This window comes from Hydra vulgaris, chromosome 10 (genome assembly GCF_038396675.1).
Source record: "Hydra vulgaris chromosome 10, alternate assembly HydraT2T_AEP".
Lineage (NCBI taxonomy): Eukaryota > Metazoa > Cnidaria > Hydrozoa > Anthoathecata > Hydridae > Hydra > Hydra vulgaris.
In genome coordinates, this window is record NC_088929.1 from 13,183,458 (window position 1) to 13,207,262 (window position 23,805).

Below are 23,805 nucleotides of genomic sequence, written 5' to 3' on the forward strand. Positions count from 1 at the left end.
CTTAAGTCTATTTACATGTTAAAAACTTTTGCTAAATAGATTGACGTTATCATAAATAGACATGTTTTTCGGATCTTTAGCCTACGGATTTTTTTTAATTAAACTCGGTCAGTGTTTTGTTATTAGATTAAAATTGTTGCTAATGATATGATTAAACTTATGTTACGAGAGAAATTTTAAGTTAATAAAGTTAAGAAAATGTATAATGCTGTACTAAAAACTTTAATTTCATTTAGTATCGTCAAACATTTTAAGTCAAAATAACGTCTCCAGTTTCTTGGAAGGCTCTCAATCAAAGTTCTGTATTTGCAATATTGGTAATGCCACTGTAACACAGGTTAATAAACAGTTTTCGATTTTGTTGTCTGTCGTTTTTGCTATATTTATTGCCTTAGTAATTGTTGCTTTAGAAGTTATAAAGATTTGTTATTATTTTGACAGTTTTTGTTGGAATCCATTTGATTGTGTTTTTCGTTAGCTTTTTTTTTCCTTTTTCTTCATTTTTATTTTCACTCCTTATCGAAATCTTCTAAATATCGAAATTTTCTAAAGTTAAATTTTGTAATATAAGTATATAATTAAAATTAATGACTTTAGAGGCTAACAAAAAATTCATTTTTCTTTAAAGCAGAAACTATGGCATTAATTATTTTTAATTATTAATTTTATTATTTTCATAATTAATAATTATTAATTTTATGAGTTCGTTAGTTCTCTCACAATATAAAGTTGATCGCATACTTTAAAATAGAGAAATTTTAATACATAAAAATTAAAAAGTTATAGTAAGTTACTATGGTAATTTAAGTGAACAATAACAGTGGTAATTTTATGTTTTTTTTTTTAATTACGTAACGATATTTACTCATAGTCAGTGCTCGAAGTGGGGCGGGATGTGGCGGGATGCCATTCCGTCACCTTTTTATAAAGTGTAAACCATTCTGACACCTTTTTATAAATCTCTTTATATAACAATGATTAGGCGGGATATTTTTAATTTACCGAATACCATCCCGTTACTTTTTTTTCTCCACTTCGAGCACTGCTTATAGCAATATTATACTACTATTATAAAATTAGTTTATTTTTTTTTTAATTTCTCGATTTTTCTGTTATATATTTTGTATAGCTTTTAATTTGATCAGATGTATTTTATGGATCTCTGTGAAATGGCCATTCCATAGTCTTTGGTATTATTTTTCCATCTTTTTTGTATCATGATGAAACCTTTTTCCATGTTGTTTACTTATACTACAATAAGAAAAATTTAAGAATTATGATGGTTGTGCAGTGGTCTTTTAAGCTATTCAGATATTATTGGTTACAATGAGTTTGAATTCTGGTTTTTTCACATTGCTCAAAAGCGCAGTCACATTTTATTAAATGATTCCAAAGCCATTTTTCAAGCCTTAACTTTCTGTGTACTCATCATTGCTTTAATGCTTAAATTGAACATTGTTTCAAAAACGTTAAAAAAAATCTTTTCTTTAATTTTTTTAATAAATGAGTATATTTTATTATATTTAGGCAAAATTTTGACAAATAGGATCAAAAAAGTATAATGCAAAATGTTTATGTTACCAGCATTTTTCTTTCATGCTTTTCAATATAATTGTGCTTGAATTTTTCCGGGATAATATTACATCCAACAGTACTTGGTTGATTTTTACTAAATTTGGAACGGCACTATAAAACAATATCAATAGATTAAGATTGCAGAAAAACAGGAATCATTTACTTATGATATAAACATCCTATAATTATATTCCCGGTGCATATTTTAAAGCCAAGCAGCAGTAAAAAGGTTAAGATAAAAAATATTTAAGTATTTAAGTATGTATAAGTCTTTGTGACAAGTACTTGTCACTAATAGAATATACTGTATAAGGAACCCTACATTTGACTTTATTACTGCCCAGGAAAAAAAGTTCTATAGAATTTCTATAAACTTTTGAAACATATAGCCTATAGAAACTCTGTAGAATTTCTATAGCATGTCTATTAATTTCTATAGAAATTGCTACAAAAATTTTTTTTATAGAAAAAAAATTTCTATAGAAATTTTTATAGAAATTAACAGAGTTTCTATAAAAATTCTATAGAATTTTATAGAATTTCTATAGGCCATATGTTTCAAAAGTTTATAGAAATTCTATAGAACTTTTTTTCCTGGGTGATTTCTACCCTAAAATATGTAAAGTTTATTTTTTATTTTTCAAAAAATTGGTAATATTTATTTAATTTATTTTGATCAAATCATTACATATATAAAAAATGACAATTATCTTAGAGTATGAATATATGACAATTGATCTTAGAGTATGAATTAGAAGCAAACTTTAAACATCGCGATGGACGTTTACACCGGTTGAAAATAAACAGCTGCGTCATTTGTTAGAATTGAAGGCCTAATAACAATCAATTTTATTGCCAATCCAGTGACAATAAAAATATTCGGTAGTCTTCTAACATAAAAACTAAAAAAAAACTTTTTAATATTTTAATTAATAGCCAAACTAATGACAATTGAATTATTTTACTAAAATAATAAAAAACACTGAATATTATTGTTATTTTTTTAGTTATTGTATATATTTTGTTCGTTGTTGTTGCTCCGTGTTTGTAATCTAAATCGTAACTTCATTTTTTCTTTTAAGAAAAAACAGATCAATTTTACAAACAAAGATGTTAGCGTTATTATTGGAGTAATTCTATCTATTTATCTTGTAGGGTTTGTATTCATAGTAAGTATTTTAAACTTTTAGCTTTTTTTTGCCTTATTTTATATATTTTGTAGCTAATAAAAGTGTGCAGACATTTAAAACATAAGTTAAAATCAGATATAAAAATAATAAATATTAGATTAAAACTAGAAATAGACTACAAATAAAATGCAAACACTAAAACATTATTAGATGGAGTTTAAAACCTTTCAATAAATATTAAATTAGTTTATGAAATGTAATAAGTTTAAAGCTCAGTAACTTATTCTTCTCACATTTGATGGTGGACTTCTCACTTTGTTGCTCCAATGCTCTAATTATTTAAATTTTTTTGCAAACCATCTCAATTGACGAACATGTACCAAAGTTTTACTTTTTGACAAATATTATCTGTATCTTTAAAACGTAAAGCAGTAGGTGTAAAAGAGGGTTAGAACTTACTCAAGACACCTCTCTGAGAGCCTCTTTTAAAAACTTTTTTAACAACCTTTTTTGATACCCTGTCATTGGGCTTATTTATGGAGTCAAAAAACTTTTTTTACTACCGCTATTAAAACATTTAAGAAAAACTTTTGGCACCCGTAATTAAAACAGGTGGAGTGTAGAATGAGATTTTTACTCCCGCGTTTTTTTTATTTCCAGTAAAAATCGTAGGGTCATTTCGGATAAAGCGAGCCAATAAAACTAAAATCAGTGTGTATTAATAACTATGTGAGATATCTTAATACTTCTTGTACTAGAAAACTCTATAACATACCTAAACTATGATATAATGTAAAGTGAGCCACACTAATATAAAGTGAGCCAAGTAAACTATATATGATACATAGAAAAGGCTCGCTTTATATTAACAAATTTATAAAGTGAGCCACCAATTTTGGTAAAGCGAGCCAATAGCTTATATGATTATTCTAAAGTGAGCCATTTAGCTTTTATTTCAGACAAAATTTTACAAAATTGGAAGTATTATTACAAATAATATTTACTATATTAATATTAACTTTATTACCTACGATATAGTAAACTGGTATTAAAAGTTTGCAAACATTAACCTCAAATGCATACAATGCAAAAAATTTAAAGAACAAAAGCGATATAAAAATGTCAGCGACTAGTCTAATAAAAATAATACTGCTAAAGCTGCAGATAAATGATGCAGTACAAAATGCAAAATATCAAGTCTTAACTAGAGTTAATTTACTTAGTTGTTGTTTGAACACAATCAGCACAAAGTTGTCGACGCACGGTTATTTCGATACAGCTCTCATGTAACCAATCACGGCACGCGTCACACTCAATCCATTCATCATCAATGAGAGGATCAGTTGCTTCATCATATGCAAACCCACAATATTTGCAAATGTACTCTTCTTTTTGTTTCTTTTCTTTTTTGGATTCTTTCTTTTTCTTTATAACCTTCAGTTTAACAGTTTTCTTCTGTTTCTTTTCTTTGCTGGTCTCTTTCTCTTTAGCTGCTTTTTTTGTTATTGGTTTGGTTCTTTCTTGAATAAATGCTACATTTTCTTCTGATGTCAATTCATAAGATGGTGGTTTCTTACGTGGCCGACTGCTTTGTGGTCGATCTCTGTGTGGCACTGGCATCAAGTTTTCGAAAGACACATCGAGGTCTGCTTGTTCAATTGACACAATTGCATTTTCATCAGTGGTAGGTAAACAAGTACTACCAGCAATATCAGTATTGACATGTTGCTCATGCTGCTTATCTAGGCGAGTATTAGAATTAGATGCATTAATATTATCTTTATTAGCTGTATTAACAAGTTTAGCACTAGAACTATTTGAAATATCTGGCAATTGCATTTCATTCAGATTAATTATGTCAACGGATTCGGTCACAGAAATCAACTGCAAATTCATAGCTGCATTAGGTACAGGTGGCTGTTCAATACTCGATCGCAGTGGCAAACAAGAATTTTCAATATTTGACAACATATTGGGCTGAGAAGCCAATGGCTCGGTTTACCTGAATGCCCTTGGCTCGGTTTATCTAACAGTTATGCAAAACCGAGCCAGGTTAAAAATTCGATTAAAAAACTTTATCATCGCTCAAATACATATCAACACTGTATTTTTTGAAATAGTTTCTCATATTACTAATATTACAATCATATTTACTATAAATAGTGTCAAATATGAAATACTCACTTTTCTTAATTGAAGCTAAACAAAATATAAGGTCTTAATGCGAAAAAACGTTTTGTTACTACTCGAATGATTATAATTATACCACCGCGAAAATAATTGCTTAGCAACTGTTTTTAAAATATTCATTAGACTTTAAAATGAATAACTAATATTAAATAAATTGTTATAAATCGAAAGCATAATTTAATTTCGTAAAATTGCAATATTTAGGCGACCGGCTCGCTTTTTCCGATGGCTCGCTTTATCCGAAATGATCCTATATTAAATTTTTACTCCCATAATGAGATTTTTACTCGCATAAAGTATTTTGCGGCAAAATGTATTTTACGACTTGGTTGTATTTTGACATATTTTTCAACGTTTTAAAGACTGTGGCTTTTTGAAAAGCAGTAAAGAAGCGATTCCGTTTAACATGAACATTATTTAAAATTTTTGTACCAATTAAATAATTAAAAAAACTTTGTCGCCGTTGGACGCTTTAACCGAACTCTTTGTTTGAAACTCCATAGAACAAATATATATAAACATATATAAATAAACTCTACAAACTACTTCTTCAAACCAGTCTATTTTATCAACCTGCAATAAAGATGAACAAAAGTCAGTTTTGCTATAATTTTCTAACCGTATGCACAACAAGATACACCAGAAAATTATTAGGTATTTAAATATTGCATAAAGATTTATTTATTAAGATGAATGATAATTTGTGATAACAAATTGCTTGAAGTTGTGACCTAGGGAATTGACGAGGATACAATAGGATGTGCTTTATTTATGGGGGGGGGGGGGGGGTATATATCCATATATATACAGTAAATATAGAGCAAAAAACAATAGAATATTTGAAATTAAACAACAATATTTAAAGTTCGTGAAATAAATACATAAGTAAATGCTCTAGATTTTAAACTGTTAATTAATGCATTAAAGTGGATTTCAGTTGAGTTGTCTAGACCCAGAAAACATGCTATATCTGAACTTCAGCGGGCCTATATAGGCATTTTTAGCGGACCACTGTAATTTTGCCCATCGGTTACAAATTGGACCAATAGTAGCAGCCGCCAAAAGTGGCTTGCCGTTAATTAACCACCATTAAAATTTCGGAATATTATCAGCTTGCCATTTATAGCATCTGCCACTAATGGTCCACTAAGTTACCGATGAGCAAAGCTCCAATAAACTGCTAAAAAATGTCTTATAGGTCCACTGCAAATCCACTAAAACAATGTTTGCTGGGGAATTATAGAATAACCACTTAATTTATTAAGCCCTAAACTACATTGATAGATCATCCTTTTTGCTTTCACTCCATATTTGCTGTATACTTGGATATCTACCAACATGAATGAAGCGCATTTAATTATCTCCACACCAGTTGCTTAAGTCGCATCTTCAAGCATTTTAATTTTACAAATATGCGTTCGAATTGGCATATTTAAATTTCTGGTTATATCATCCTGTATTTTGTTACACATATGATTAAAAACTTTGTTTCTAACTGGCTTATGTTCATCTTTATTTTCAGTTATGATAAAAGAAATTGCTCAAAAAAAGCAGTTTTCATCTCCATTAATTCTATAGATTCCGTAGGACAAAGGGTTTTCTCATATCAAAAGTTGCACATTTTGCTACTATTTCATTTGAAACATTTACGCTGCTTTTTACTGGGGAGTACTATCAAGCGGCCATTCTAAGGGAAGGAAATCAATTATTATGTTAAAAATTCTTTTTTCAATTAACACGATAATTGTATAGTTATCATACTAATAATACAGCAAAAATCTATTTGAAAGACAACATCAAGATATATAAAGAAAAATAGACCCCATAGCAGAAAAATCTCTCTCAGATCAAAAGTTAAGATGAAAATATTATTTCATCGCGAGGTTACCATTTAGCTGTTAAGCAGTTTAGAGAGCAATCAGTTGAACGAATAGAACCATCAACTTTACAAACAGTAAAGAAGCAATCAAAAAAAGTACTTATTCCTGTGAAACGTCAAACTAATATAAAAGATTTTTTTAAACTTACATCGAAACCAGAAAAAATGATACCTTATCCGAGACTACAAAAACTAAAACCTTTTCCCAACCTTTTTTAAAATTTGATACAAAAACTTCCTTGAAAAGAATTTCAAGACTATTTGAGAAATTCGCTATTCGATGATTTAGAATTAAGATAACCAGATTAAAAATAGCTGCTAAAGCAGCTATTTAAAAAAAAATTACATCTTAATAAAAATTACATTAATAAAAATTACATCCTAATAAAATTTACATTAATAAAAATTACATCCTAATAAAAATTACATCCTAATAAAAATTACATTAATAAAAATTACATCCTAATAAAAATTACATCCTAATAAAAATTACATTAATGAGATGTTAAAACAGCTCCAACGAAAATTAACTAACTACTTGAAAAATTCATTAACGAGGGTTCTTGTTGGCGCTTGAGTCGCTGCAAATCACTTCACATTAGATTTGCACAATGTAATCCATTCCGAGGCAATAGTTATATTAAAACACCAAGCTACATCCCTAAGCATTATGTTATAAATGTAAAAAATCTGAATAACTGATGTTTTGAGTGGGCTATCCTTTGCGCACTATATCCAGTTAAATAAAATAGTGAACATACATTAAAGTATATCCAATACTTTAAAATAAAGCTAAATTTTGATGGTATTGAATTCCCTGTTAAAGTTACTGAAATTAAAAAGTTTGAGCGACAAAATCTAACACATTCAGTTAACGTTTTTGCATGGAATAAGAGATTATATCCCATTTACATCAGCAACCAAAAAAATAAGATTGAAATAGACCTTTTACTTATTCATGATGAAAATTATCATTATGTCAGGAATTAAAATCTTGCTGGAATGCTTTATAATATGAATAAGAAAAAGGCAGCAAAGTACCCATCCCATCAACATCTTCACATATTTAGTAACGCTGATTTAGTGGAAGCTCATCGTGAGGATTGCCTTAGAATTGGAGAAAAAGCTCAGCGCAAAGTGGTCCAGAGAAAGGTAAAGATGTTATTTGCAAGTTTACAAATTATCACAAGTATATAAAAGTACCGTACATTATTTATGCTGACTTTGAAGCATTAAATGTAGGGGAGATGAGGGCGCATTGATCGCCGTAGCAGTGTTTTGAAAATTGCGCAGAACCTGAAAGAGATGTAAAAACTTATTAACTACGAAACACATGTAGAACTATCTGGCTTTTGGAATATATAAATATTTTGATTTAAAAAAATGATAAACATGAATAATTTTAACTTTTAAACAACCCTCTCAAAAGATCAATGTACCCCAAACTATGGGGTACTATGATCTCCGACTTGGGGCACATTGATCTTATATGCGTAATATTATCTAAACGTTTAACACTTCTATAACTAAATCTTGTAAATAATTTCGTCAAAGGGTAATATTGTATAACATATAATACATCTAAATTTTTTAATTATTTTTTAAATATAGCAGTTAAACCCATTAGTCTAATTTTTAATTAAAAAATGTATAAATCACAGCAGCTATAAGCTACCCGCTTTATATACGTTGAAAACTTTACAACAACTTGAAATTTATAAGAACTGAAATATAAAGACTGAAATAAGAATACAACTTTTAAGTTTACAAAACTTGTTAAAAGTACAATATTTTGATTAAGAATATTTCATCATTTGTGAAAGTCAAGTTGTGAAGCAGCTTTTGGTTTACATTGTTTTTTATTCCTAAGCAAGTAATTCTTAGTTTCTTTCTTATCTTTTGTGGAGACTTTTTGTTGATTTTTGGTTTGCTTCAAAATTTTCTTTTCTTTTGACAAACGAATTTCATTTCTGACAGGAGTATCAGTCAAGATCCTTGTTTTTAACTGCCTACTTTTAACATTTTTTTTTCTGGCAGATGCTTTTGGGTAAGGTTTTAAAACCTCAGGTGAGATTGTAGAAGCAACACTTGTTGACACTTTGTTTAAAATACTTGTTTCAATATTTACTATAGTTATTTCAGACTCTATGTGATTAACATGTGCTGGTATCATTTCAGATTCCATGTTGTTGACAGGAGTGATAGTAACTGTATCTGGAGCAGCTCTATCTGTAACTGATGATGGTAAATATTCGTCATCTTTGAAAATTTCAGAACTGAATGGCTCAATGCCAGCTACTCTAAATCCTGTCTGTATATTAGATGGTGAGAAAGCTTTTGTATACGGTTCTCGAACTATTGAAACAATATCATAAATAGTCATTGGTCTTGGGTTTGAAACCATCCAATTATCACATGCAGAATTGTAAAACCTTTTCAATGGTCCAAAAACAGTTCTATCTAATGGCTGCAATTTATGGCTGCAATGGGGAGGAAAACTTATCATTGTAATTCCGTGTTGAATTGCAAGCTCCAAGCCTTTAACAGAAATATGACTTTCATGACTGTCGAGAAGTAACAAAACTGGAGATTCCTGAGAACAGTTTGAATATTTAACAGAATGTTTAATCCATTCTATGAAAATTTCTGAGTTCATCCAACCAGAAGGATTTGCAAATCCCACACATCCAGGAGGTCCTTCCTTAATCATGTAATCATGAAACTTTACCCTAGGAAAAATAAATAATGGAGGAATGGAATTTCCAATAGCATTAGAGGCACAACATGCAGTTACCAATATTCCTCGTTCTGCAGATGTGATTCTTCCAACTTGTTTGCTTCCTCTACCAGCTAAAACCTTTACCGGCTTTTGAACGGTTGTTAAACCAGTTTCATCAACATTATATATACAGTTAGGATTATATTTATATCGATTTCTTACCGTTTTAAGATTTTGAAAAAACTCTCTTACAGTGTGTTTGTTAAAAGCTGTTGATCGAGCGAAGCTCGTTGCTTCAGGTGTTCGTAGAGACAACTCTGGTTGTCTTTTCATAAAACCTTGCAACCAATCAATGCCTGCAGTTTTATTTTTGATCCATGATGATGGGCATATCTTATTATTTTTTAAAGCAAATTCATATGCCAATAATCGCGTTGACCTAGTTGAAAGGCCATAGTTCATTTTTGATGCAATTAGTAAATAACTTGATAAACTTTTTTCATCTTCTGCTGTAAAAACTTGTCTATTGTTGTAGTTAGGCTTGAAAGCTTCATTTGGATTAAGCCTCTTTTTACAACAATATCTTTTTAAAGTCATTCTATCTATGTTAAACTGACGTGCTACAACATTCAGTTGTGTTCCTTCTAAAACTTTATTAACAGCTACTTTCATTGTTTCACTTGGTATAGCAACTTTATTTGTTTTTTTAATTCTATTTCTAACCATTTTAAGATCTGTAAAAAAATATATCAATAAAAACATATGTTTTTAATAAATGCTAATATTTAACATAATAATATTATGTTAAATATTTTTTAATTATTATGTTAAATATTATTCTTTTGATATTATAAAATAATAGTATTATTATTACTAGCTTATAACATAAGTAGATTTAAAAAATGAAATGCTAAAAGCTATTGTTTGTTTATATATAGTTTTTTTTTAAATTATAAATACAATTCCATTCGTTTAACTGTATTGCTTATAAACAAAAACATGGGGCACTTCGTCTTCTATGGGGCACTTTGATCCTCCGATCAATGGGCCCCGCATAGTCAAAGATCAATGTACCCCAATAGGTATAGGTAACATATTGATAGCAATATCTACTGTATAAATTGCAGCCAAATAAAAATTATATATTATATTATACACCTAACACTTGCAAATTTAAAATAAAATTGTTGTTAACCCATACAGACATCTAAATAAAAATATATTTGAATTATAGTACGATTTAAAAAAATCACTTTTTATGACGAAAAATAATATTTTCTTTATTTTTTTTTGACGCTGATAACCTTATGAAAAAATATTACGAATAATCAATTAGGGAAGTATAATGGTTAATTAAATTGCAACCTCACTTCTAGTAAGGCAAAAATGAACGAGTAAAAGCCAAAAGATCATACTGCCCCGGCGATCAATGCGCCCCCATCTCCCCTACCTGTAGAAGTTGCTTTTAATGATTCAAATAAAAGCTCTACTTGAACGATTGAGAAGCAATTACTTGGAACAATTCTTAGCTAGCCTTCAAACTGAGTTGGAAAGAATTAACGAGGTTTTTAGAAAATTTGATGACATGGAAATGACTGATAAAGCTCAAGAAGCTTTTTACAGTAAACTAACTAGGAGTGGAATTTTTATTGAGGGCTATCAACACGCGTGAAATGCTTTTAGTTGTAAAACTGTTGGTAATAACCACAATATTTATTGTAAGACTAATGTAAAACTGTTAGCTGACGTATTTGAAAAATCGAGAATTAATAGTATGACTCTTTTTGTTTTTGATCCAGCTTACTACTTTAGCACTCCTAAGGTGTCATAGGATGCTTTGCTAAAGAAAGCTAGAGTTCAGCTTGAATTGCTTACTGATACCAACATGCAAAACTTTATTAAAAAGGGACTCCGCGGTGGTATCTCAATGGTGAGTAAACACTTTGTAAAGGCAAACAATGCGGACTGTCTAGATGATGACGAAAGCAAACTCAAAAGTTATACATCATACTTAGATGCAAATAATTTTTATGGTTGAGCAATGATACAGCCACCACCAGGCCAGGGTTTCAAATGGTGTGAGCCATCAATCAATGAAGTCCTTGGAACTCCTGATAATACTTTAGAAGGCTTTATAGTATATAACCTCTATAAAGCTATAATAACCCTTGTAACTTTATAGAGGTTGATATTAAGTACACTGAGGAACTACAAGATACAACAGTTAGCCTTATGCTCCAGAAATATTAATGGTCTAGGAAGAATGGCTTAACGCATACCAGCAAAAAATGGTTGAAAAACTTGAAGGAAAATTTTCCGAATGTAAAAAGCTCGTAGCTAACTTATGAAACAAAGAAAAGTATATTGTGCATTATCGAAATCTGAAGCTATACCAATCACTTGGGGTGCGAGTCATCAAAATCTACAGAGTTATCAAGACTAGTCAAGAACAATGGATGGCTCCCTATATTCAGATGAATACTAATTTAAGAGCTAAGAATAATTCAGATTTTGAAAAGGATTTCTTCAAACTTATGATTAATGCAGTATTTGGCAAAACTACGGAAAATATGAAGAAGCGAATACACGTTGATCTTGTCCGCAGAAGCAAAACTTATTCCGCAAAGAAAACTTATTGCTGACCCAGCTTATCTATCACATAAAATATTTGATGATAATTTTGCTGCTATTCACAGCACGAAAGCTATATTAAAGTTGAATCGGCCGATATATGTTGGACAGACTGTCTTAGACCTAAGCAAACACCTCATGTATGAGTTCGGGTACAATCAGATTAAAGCAAAATATAACCAAAAAGCTCTACTACTTTACACTGATACTGATAGTTTATTGTTTGAAGTACAGACTGAATTAAAATATAAATTGTTATGACTTTAGCGACTATCCTAAAAATCATCCATGCTATAACGAGACTAATAAAAAGGTCTTCGGAAAATATAATGGCTGCTTTATTTATGAATTTGTTGGTTTACAACCTAAATTGTAATTTCTTCTAGAAGCTAAAGTAATTAACAAAATGAAAGCAAAAGGAGTTTGCAAAATTTTTGTTAAGAAAGAACATAAGCATTGTCCTATAAACAATGCTTAAACGATCAGATTGAATTGAAGCAGACTCAGGATAGGATTTTTTTATTAAGAATTTTGTATCTGGTGGTAACAATTGCAGCACTTCACAAACAAAGTTTTTATTAGGCCCACCAGCAAGGCAATAAAGTGCAGGTTCTCCTTTTTGTCGAACAACTGAATCAATAGAATGGATTGTTAAAGACCATATATGATTAATTGCTCTTTTTTTTTTCCCCTCAAGCTCACCTAATGCATATATAACGCACTTCTGTGGTTGAGGGTAATAAAATTTCTTTTAAACCTATTTCTCTGTTAGCAGGCTTTGATGGCGTTGTTTTTACCATTTTAATTGCATTAATTAGTTAATGCAATTTAAAGGGTAGCTTTTGTTATGTAGGTAATGCAATTTAAAGGGTAGCAAGCGAGTCACACTGTTATTAACTAATTTAACTACTGCAGGTAAAAATTTAACCCATTCAACTGATCTTTTAGAAGACATTAACAATTCCTGTGCATACTGGCGACCAAAAGATTTTTCAGGGAACGTGTGATTGTACCTTTCAATAATTGATTATTCGAGATGATTTTTAGCTGCAGCTCGCTGCTAAAACTCGTGAGAAGTTCAGCATCTTTGTAGCGGCTAGCTACATCAGCAATCATTAAATTTATAAGTATACCGACCAACTCTATCATGAGGTAAATTGAGCAAATCAGCATGAAAAACATTTTTAGATTTACTTTCATTTATTTTTACATTTGGTACATAAGTAGGTGGGGGTGAGATAAATTTGCCATATTGCTTGTTTTTTAAGCAATTAGCCAGCGTCTTTTTTAGTAACTTTTGCAGCTGGTGCAAACTTTTTAATAGCGGCAATCCCTTTCCAATAACCTTGAGGGTTATCGTTAAACTTTGAACGCTCCTTTTCTATTATGTGTTAGTGCGATATTTTTTAAATAGATAAAAAATTTTTTATAGTAAAATAAAATAATGGAAGCACAATTGAGAAAAATTAAAAAAGAAGTACTGAATTTGATGAGTATATCAGCACTCTTGAAGATGGAAGACAACTTTATGTAAGATACTGAGATAGATACAAAAACATTCTTGATCGTGTAATGCAAAAACAATGGAACTTGTTCTAAATATGCCTAATCCTAATTATCCAACAATAAGATTACATGATCATTACAAAATAAGCAGACGAGCCGTAAAACATATTGAAACATTACCAGGCATTTATTTACACGATGAAGAAAAAAGAAAAGATTTTATATGAACAGCTGAATTAGAAAAATACAAAAACTCTTACAAATTATTACAAAAATAAATTACTTTACAGTATGTAATCATGTAATTACATCTGTAATTGAGTTTTGAAGAGTTTTAATTCAAGCACCTGAAGAAGTTTTAGAAGCTGTTTTATATTCTAACTTAATTGATAAATATAAGAATGTTATTGCTGAGAGAAAACAAAATGAATATGAGGAAAACATGACTGATGAAAATTAACCGCTGATGATATTATAAAGCAGTTAATGAAATTGAGTTCTGAAGATTTAGAACTTATTTATCATGCATGCGAATCAATTAAATTTTCAAACATAAAAAATCAACTGACGAAGAAATGGTTAGATCCAGGTCGGGAGCTAAAATTTGTTAAATGACAGCTCTTAAAAATTATACCACGCATTTCTTTTTACAATCTGAACTGCCTTAAATGTCTTATAGAGCTCACATCATTTTTTTCCACAACTTCCATAGCATCAATGTAATCCATCTTTATCCGCAGGTGCACCTGTGTTCAATAAGATATTCTGCAACTGAAAAGTTACCTTGATCAACTGCATCAGAGACGCAGGCGTAAACTTTAGAACAGCCGCATTCATCATCCCTTTTGTTATTGTCAACATGGACTCCATCTTTTATTGCAAGGCGGGTGTGTCGGTCCCATAGGTGGTCAACGCTATAAAACTATGAGACAATTTCATTTTGTTTTTTTCTTACAGCTCAAGCAATGACTGTAGAATCCCACTCGCATTTTTTATTTGTGAGAAATCTTACTATTTCAAGGATGTTAACATATACAGCTCTTTGAAAAGCTTCAATCTGCTATCTTGCGTCAAATTTTTAATTAAAAGAATAATTTTCATATAAATATTTAACAATACCGAGATGCTCATATCTTATGGCTTCGATAAGAAAGCTTTTATTTTGCATTGGTAGGTTTTCACTTGGCATCATTGTAACAGTTTCAAGGTTACCTTTTCAATTGGCGAATCGGCATATATCTTCTCGAGGGCCGAGGCTAAAAAGATTGTTTTTATAAGTTTATCATTATTGGTTAGACCTTTTTCAGCAATCAATTTTTTATAAAAACGACTTACTTTAACGTAGCCATTAAGCTGAGTTCTTGCTTGTCCTTCAGCTGCGAGTCAAGCGTTAATTTTATCAATAGTATCAACTCGTTTTTGATTCAAATCAGCTTTTGCTTTTTGAAGTTTCTCAACAGATTCATTACGTCTTTGACCTTTTTCAGCAATTGTAGTTTTATCTCCTAATAGACACTGAGCTAATACTCCAGAACCAGTGAATGCAACTGCGTTAGCTATAACTCCAAAAATTTCTATACCATTTTGTACATAAATATAAAAAACATTGTTCAATTTTTTGTTTTTAAAGATTTTTCATCATATTTACAGGTATCCATTTATAATCTTTTGTCTGACAGCTTCTCCGAAAACGAGAAAAGCAAAAAACATTCCAATATCACACATTTCGAAATCGAGCTCAGTCCATTTTGCAATCTTAAACTTTTCAAAGATAACGGCGGCTGCGATAGTTCCAGCTTCTATAACAATGCTCTGCAACCTGTTTTTTAAAAGAACCTGGATTATCACTTACTGTAGCAGGAACTGTGATAGCTGTTGTTCCTAGATTTTTATTAGTTGTTTCTTGTTGGCACTGTTGGTCCAATTATACCTGTCGGGTTAGACATTATTATGTAAACTTATTACTCTAAATAGGAGTTATATATCATTCCAAGATTTTATGAGAGCTTGGTATTGAGCAATTGTAATGCCACTACTCAGTTTGAAGAAGTCATTGCTTTCTAACAACTTTTCTGCTGCAATGTTATCAAGGCAAAACTGGCGAGCATAACTAAATTTATTCTTTCTAACCATCTTGGCAAATTGCATATATTGGTTGATTTTAGGAACATGTGCTGGAGGTGGACTTGAATTTTGCATTTTAACAAATGTATAATATACAACATTTTTTTTTTAATGTGACGGCACAAAAAATTGAAGGGCACCGATTAATAGTAGGGGGAACAAATTCTGGTAAAACCAAACCGTTCCAGAGAAATTTTAATGGGGGAGGGGGTGGGGAAACGTATCTGTTTTTTGCCGACTAATTCAAAAAAAAAATTTTTAAGACTAACTTTTCTTAAAAAAAAAAGGTTGGCCAACATTTGCCGACTGTCAACTAAATATCCAATTTTGCCGACTCCAGTGTCTAATTTGCCGACTAATAAAATTCATAGGGGGCTAGACACCCCTACACCCCTCCCTCCTCGGGACGGCCCTGGGTAAAACAGAGCTTGTGCTTCACCTTCTAGAAAAAAGACCAACCTTTAGTACTTTTAATATGCTCAACTATTGACTACAATCGAAACTTGTAAAAGTAATGAGACAATCGTTTACAACCAAAGGTTCCATATCATATCACCATTTTGGATCAACAGATGGGGCTTTCAATGTACTCTAAAAATTGTCAACAAAGAAATGGAGGAATACGAGTGCATTTTCGTTGTTAGCGACTGTATTTGTGAAAATGAAATGGATTCGCGGAAGTCACAGCTAGCAAAGCTCGCCATATCAGGCAGGTATGTAAATTACATGTTGTGGTTTTTTGCTCAAAGGTATACAGAGATACCCCAGGTTGTTCGAGACCAGCTTTGTTTTGTCGGCATATTGCCGCTAAAGGAACGTTCTAACTTTAAAATGATTATAGAAGAAAACGGTCAACTTATAAGTGATACCCAAGTGGAAGAATTAAAAAATATCTTTATTCTAAACCTTACGCCGCTGCCTCAATACACCTGCGTTCTCACGTGCATGAAAGAGCTGATTTACTATAATTCTGACAATAATAAATTCAATTTCAATGATTCGACATAGTTGAGTTATTATGATTCTGACAACAATAAATTTAGTTTCTTAGCATTCTTACACTATGCGTAGTTTTCATACTTATTTGGAAAAAAAAAATTTAAAATTTACTAAAAAATGTATAATGGAGTCATTTTTTAAAGAGTTTGTAGGTGATAAGGAAATGAAACCGCAATTGAGCCATAAACAGAGGATAGCATTGTTGGTTTGTATAGATCAAGGCTAGCACCTTGCGTTTTAGGAGAAAACAGTTTAAAACTACTCGGAAGAAGGCTGACTCACAAAGAGTTTAATAATATGACAGATGATGAAATAGTTTCACTTTATGCAAATTGGTCAAAGCATGCGTAAAGGAGTTTCAAACATGGCGATAATAACTTATACAAAGCTTGTAAAAAGATTTTTTCTAATTTGAGATCATAAAGGTTTAAGAGCTGATTTTGATAACAACCCAGTGCTTTAGCAAGCTATATGTGTTTTAGCTGGTGAGTTTTACCATAGATTTGGTATGGGTCTTGCACCTCAAAATGAGCAGCAGTTTAGGTGCAAGATCCATAGCAAAAGAGGTGCAACATCAACACGAGTACCAGTTGATAACATAACTTACTGTTGTGATATCAACTGCTACTCATGTTGACTTTGCCCCGCCCGTATTGGACTACTAAACAATGTATAAAAAACCTGAGCAAATAATAAACAATCCTGAGCAAGTAGTTAACAGTAATCAATTGGAAGTAAACCATGAGATTATAAATAAAAATGTTTCGTAAAACTCACATTCTTCACTTGACAGATAACCGATTCATGGGTTAAACGGATATAATATACAAGCTAGCAGATCCTATATTTACTTGACTCAGATCAAAATCACCATCACCACAATAAGCAATGCAACTTTTTACAGTATGTCAACAAGTTAATGCAGATAATGTGACATTTAAAGGGTCACTAAATAAAATACTTTTTGTAGGTTCACCCGAATTTGATGGAATGAACTCGTATGTTATTTGGGAAGCAAAAAAAGTTTTGTGGAGATTGTTTAAGCCTGATCAAACTTTAAGTGAAATAAATTTCAAATTTCTTACAACATTGTTAGAACTTTTAATTTAACTATGAATTTATGATAATTTTTGAAAAAATAAGTGAATGATCAGTATTATCTTCTTCTAGTCTTGATTATTATTATGCATTGCTAAGAATTTGGAAAAAAAACTAAGAGTTTATAAATAAAAATGAATAAAGTACTTAAAGCAAAATCTAAAATCCTGGAAAAGTTTATTATTATATTCTACTGTAGGGTCTTTAATGATAAATCCTATGGATGAAGGTATAAACTAGGAGCAAAACTAAAATTAAGTGTTGAACTTGCGCTAGAAAGAATAAATTGACACCGGTTAATATCATTGCTAATATTTTTGAGCGTTAAATATATTTTTCAAGAGCGTTAGAAAACTTGTTTTGGACTTCTATAGCTGATGAACTTGTACCAAAAGTAGACAATCTAACAGCTAGCTGAGCTGACAAAATGCAAATAGTGTCAGCTTGTATGCTATTTGATATAGCTGCAAACCCACGAGCTGGATGCGTTACATCTTGATATAAATAGTAATAAAAATACTACCTAGCACGAAATGAAAAACTCGCGTTAACATATATTATTAGAGTTTCTAAGTCAATAATTGTTATCGAACAACGTGATATACCATTTGTAGAAATAAATTGATTATTATTCTGTTTAACATTGTCTATCGTTAATAATAAAACTTTATACTTAAAGTTTAAATTAAACTCTGGAGTTGGGTAATAGTATTTGCTACCACCAAGATAAGCCTCATTAGGGTTTCCAGCTACAAGTATGTTTACTAAAACAAGATAATCATTGCACTTGCCTGGTTCTTTTTTTATATCAATCTTAAAATGGTCAGTTTTATTCTATCCACCACATATAGTAATAACAATAGCAACCATTTTATTATTTAGCATTTTATTATTTCCTATATCTAACATTTTGTCCCCTTTGTTCATAACGTTTTATAACTAAAACTAATAGTACAGCAGCAACAATAATAATACTCCATACTTTATCAGCTAACCACATAATAACTTGAGCTCCCTTTTTACATAACTACCATATAAAAATTCCTTTATATGGGAAAACCTCCAATACTTTTTTATCAATCCACCGTAGTGCACCGTAGTGCAGTAATAAAACCTTTCCCTATTATAATCATTGAAAAACTCGTTAAGCTCAGTTAACCTCGAAGAATGCTGTTCATAAAGGTATTTCACAACCTATTTAAGTTGTCTTATCTTATCTAACGCTAAATTATTTTTTCCTTCTGCATCAACCTATTTTTCTTTAAGAGATGTTTTTTCCGCTGTATTTTTTTTCAATTTGATGCCAATAGTGTGCAAGTTTTAAACAACATTGTTTGAATTTATTGGTGTAACTTTTTGACCACCCACATTTTTAAAAATATTTTTAAATAAACTTTTTAACGCTTCAAAAGCGTTCATTGATTTTGCCGTTATAACCGGTTTATTTCCAAGAAAAGTTATACCTAAAGCATTAAAATCCATGACTGTTAATTTTGGTGGTTGCGACCATTGCGTGCCATTCCGCCATGTCAAAGTAAATTTTTTAGGTGTATCACCAAGTTCGTTTTGAAATAAATATCTACAGCATGATTGTCACCAAATATAGTATCATTATAAATATCACTATAACTTGTTCTAAATCTGGCTTTGCTAAACTTTAAAGTGTAATTTATTATTGCTTAAATTGTCTCACTTTATCAGTAACTTTAACAGTATCTCCGCTTACAACCTTTACATGTATACTTTTTATTTCCGGTATGATATTTATATACGTCCGCAACTTTATTAAAAGACATGGGCCCAGAGGTAATAGGCAAATTATAACAGTTAAACAGAAGCAATTTTAGGGTGTGTGTGGGGTGGGATGGGGAGAAAGAGAAGGGGAGAGGAACGACTTGGAAAATTAAGAAGGTGATTTTCAAGATATAGTCGGTTTTTTGACGAATTTAGTCAGCTAGTCTGGCATTTAACACAAATCAGTTGGGTGAATTTTAGTTTTGAGGAGCTCATTTTTTTGTTTTTTTTTATTTAAGGAACCAGTCGATACTTTTTAAGGATTCTCCCCCAACATTTTATTCGTAGAACTTAAGATCAGGATCTTTAACAGGTAGCACTACGGGGCCCATTGATGCCATTTTACTTGCTCACAAACGAGGACCAGCTCTTAATGGGTTTAAGTACTGCACTTCCCTCAATTTTGAACTTTTAACGTAAGCCTCTAAGCCTCTTTGAACTTTCCTTTTAAAGAATAATTTGCCACCGTCTTGTCCAGCGCAACACAACTCAAACCTCATGGCTTTTCAATGTAAACTCTTTGTGCAAAAGTCTCAAGTTCACTCTCGTAATCAGCCCTCAGTCAAATAATTTTAATCAATGGCCTTAAAAGCCTAACGCTGTAATGAATATTACAAATGTTGATATCCTAAAAAATGGACTACTTAACAGGCCTTATTCAAATGAAATAGTGCCGTACCACTTCTTCAAAGAAATGTACTGCTGTCTTTCTTGTTTTATCCGTCAACTTAAGCAATGAAACAAATATGTTAAATGCGAAAATGGTTTTCAAGCTGTGACACCTCTTACTCAGACACCCTTCAATTTTTATCAATAGATTTCAGATTTACAAGCCATCAGCATTCATCAGGAAATAGTCAAAAATTTGAAAACACATGGTGTGGACTCCAAGTATATATATACATATATATATATATATATATATATATATATATATATATATATATATATATATATATATATATATATATATATATATATATATGTATATATATATATATATATATATATATATATATATACATATATATATATATATATATATATATATATATATATATATATATATATATATATATATATATATATATATATATACATATATATATATATATATATATATATATATATATATATATATATATATATATATATATATATATATATATATATATATATATATATATATATATATATATAACTGTAAGTACCGGATCAGTTGATCCGGTACTTACAGTTATACTGTAAGTACCGGTCGTATTCCTCTTCGTGAAAGCTGTTGTTCAGTTTAAGCAAGGACAGTTCCGTAATGTTACCTATTAATTCTAATTTTTTGATAACATATTTATCGATTTTCTTCCCTCTATGAAATGGTTTCTTGATAGTACTTAACCATGGAGGAAAAAGTTTTCTGTACATGTTTTAATTACAGGTGCTAAAAGTTTTTCTTTTCAAAAAAAGGTGTAAAAAAGTTTTTATAAAGGGTTTTAAAAGAGGCTCCCAGAAAGGTGTCCTGAGTGAGTTCAAATCCCCTTTTTACATCTACTAAAGCGTTTATTGATTTGGCGCTTAATTTCTTTGCGGTTTAATTATTTATTTTTTAAATGGATTCCAATGTTTCATATATATTAACTGTAATTTATTAACATCAATACCATTACGAATACTTTTCATTGAAAAAAAATGTAATGCAATGAGAACCTCTAAAAAAAATGACATATTGTAATTGTGAAAATGACTGTCCGAAAACTCGCTTAGCATTTGTACATAGGTCTGACTGAGCAAATATGTTTTCTCTTCAGTTCTGCCTATATATTTAAATTATTCAATTCAAATAGCTTTTGTTTTGATAAACTTTACAAATTTAATACATAACCACATTGGTCACACTTATAGCTTTCTGTGTATCATTGAGCTAAAAATACATGTCCATTTACCGATTGTTCCGATTAATTTTGATTGGCTGAAGTTTTAATCAAACTATCATTAAAAAAACTATAAAAAAGAAAAAGTTTGTTTGATAGTCAAATAAAATAATAGCAGAAATATTTAACTTAAAATATACAACAAAGCAGAGATATTGCGTCTGATAAAAATAAAAAAGATATTGCTTCTGATAATAACAAATGTATCCTAAGTCATTTGCTATAAAAAGTATGTATCTTAGCTGTACACTAAAAAAGCGCTCACGAAATAACATTGGGGTTTTTCTTTTTTAGAGCGCTTATAATGGTTTTCTAGAAATTTTCTTTTTATTTTGGTCTACCAATAGTTCTTCAAAACACATCGGTAATTGACGAACTACTATATATTTTTTAAGGGAAAGCCTGAAACGTTAGATTTAGCAGTGTATAAAGAATTTAGGGTTATTTACCACGCTGTGCATCACACCTTTTTTCCTCTATAAAAATTATCGGATATTTAGATTTTTATAAAATACATGTTTATTCTAAATCTTATATCTGAATACTAGGAATCATTAATAATAAACTATAATAAAGTATTTATAATAAAATATTTTTATACTCAAATATTTTCTTTGACATAAAGGTAAGATATTCACAATGTTCGAGAGCTAGTTAACTACGTCACGCCGTCATTGTTTCCTAATCAGCAATTCAATTTTATTTGTTTAAATGCTTGGCTTGAATAAGAAATAAAAAAGCTTTAAATTTTTATGGAAAAGTATAACTTGCTTTGTAGAGTATATTAGTATTTAAAATTTTTACCCGCGCTTTCAGGGAGACCTTTTCATCAATAAGTATCTCAAATAATTTAATTGTTGAACAATAGTTTATTAGATTTAAAACAATGGTTCTGTTTTTCAAGTTTGGAACTTATATTTTTACAAAGATGTGTTTTATTAAATGTTTTTTTTTGCAGGATATTTCTGAAACTTAACTTAAATTAGTAGCACAATATTTAATTACGATTTTTTTGTTGGTCTTCTTAATTGTAAAGACCCCACTATATATAAGCATCTTCTGCAAAAATACATCTATATTTCTCTTAAATCTAAATCAGTTTGATTATTTTTGCCTTGAAAAAAGGTTTTATAATAAAAACTCAAATAAATTATTGAAATAAAGAGATGTATTAAAAAAAAACTCTTCGTCCTTTTAGAAAAGTTTTACTCTGTTGCAGAGTAAAACTTTTCTAAAAGGACGAAGAGTTAGTCGATTTTGCTGACTAGATAATGAGAAGAGCATTGCAGTTTCAAGCTTGCATCATGTTGAAAATGATGTTATATAGTATAACCGTTTTTGAAATTTATGATTAGAAGCATGAAAAACAATAGAGTTTTAAATCTATTCAATCTTGTTTTTGTTTCACATCTAAAGAATCTTTTTTGTCAATTTGAGGCAAAAATTTTCCATATTTTGTTTATATGCAACACCCGCCCACAACCACTTGTTACATTAGTATTCAATTTTGATAAGAATGCAAAGACTTTTCTTAAAAGCCTAATTTTTATTTCAATGTTTCTTTATTTAAAAGTCTCATTGATTATCTTTTTTCTTGTTCAATGGTAAATTATTTTTAACTTTGAAGCTTTATATAACTTAATGTAGGGAGCCTGAAAACAAAAAAAATCTATTTTATTTTTTCTGACTATTTTTTTAAAAAGAAATGTTTTTGAATAGTTTTGAAATTGTTGAGGACTTTTTTATAGTGTAATTATTTCCTAAACGTCTGGATTATTGGATTCAAACTATTGCTTTTTTGGATTCTGATTTTTGTTCATTTCCCCATCAAAAGGGTTTCTCGTGTAAGCTCAAAGTTGTTTTTCATATTTTCAAAAGTATCTTAAGGCATTTTAAAAAAAGGTTTAAGAAAGGATAAAGGTCAGAAGTACCTCATTCTCTGGCTGGAGCAAAAATTTACCAATTTAAAACAAACAAAAAAAATCATTTTTTATCAAAAGAATAATTTTATATAAAGAAGTAAACTTCAAATAGATTATAAATTTTTACTTTAGATATCAATGAACTCCGATGACGTTACTACCGTTTCCAAGGAAAGAAAAATGAAAAATAATTCTTTTATATCTTCACCTAAAAACAATTTATTTGTTGAGACTTTGGAGACCAGTAATAAAAAAATGTAATTTCCTCTCATAAATTAAAATAACATAAATTGCGTGTAATTAACCTAATAAA

The 23,805-nt window shown here is 30.0% G+C and overlaps 1 protein-coding gene across 1 annotated transcript; it reads left to right on the forward strand.

The window, feature by feature from the left end:
• On the forward strand, window positions 1-23,805 carry LOC136086504 (uncharacterized). Its single transcript, XM_065808784.1, has 4 exons — window positions 1-107; window positions 237-337; window positions 2,658-2,744; window positions 23,625-23,805. Exons 1-4 carry the CDS (start codon window positions 62-64, stop codon window positions 23,751-23,753), a joined length of 363 nt encoding a protein of 120 aa, XP_065664856.1. The 5' UTR covers window positions 1-61; the 3' UTR covers window positions 23,754-23,805.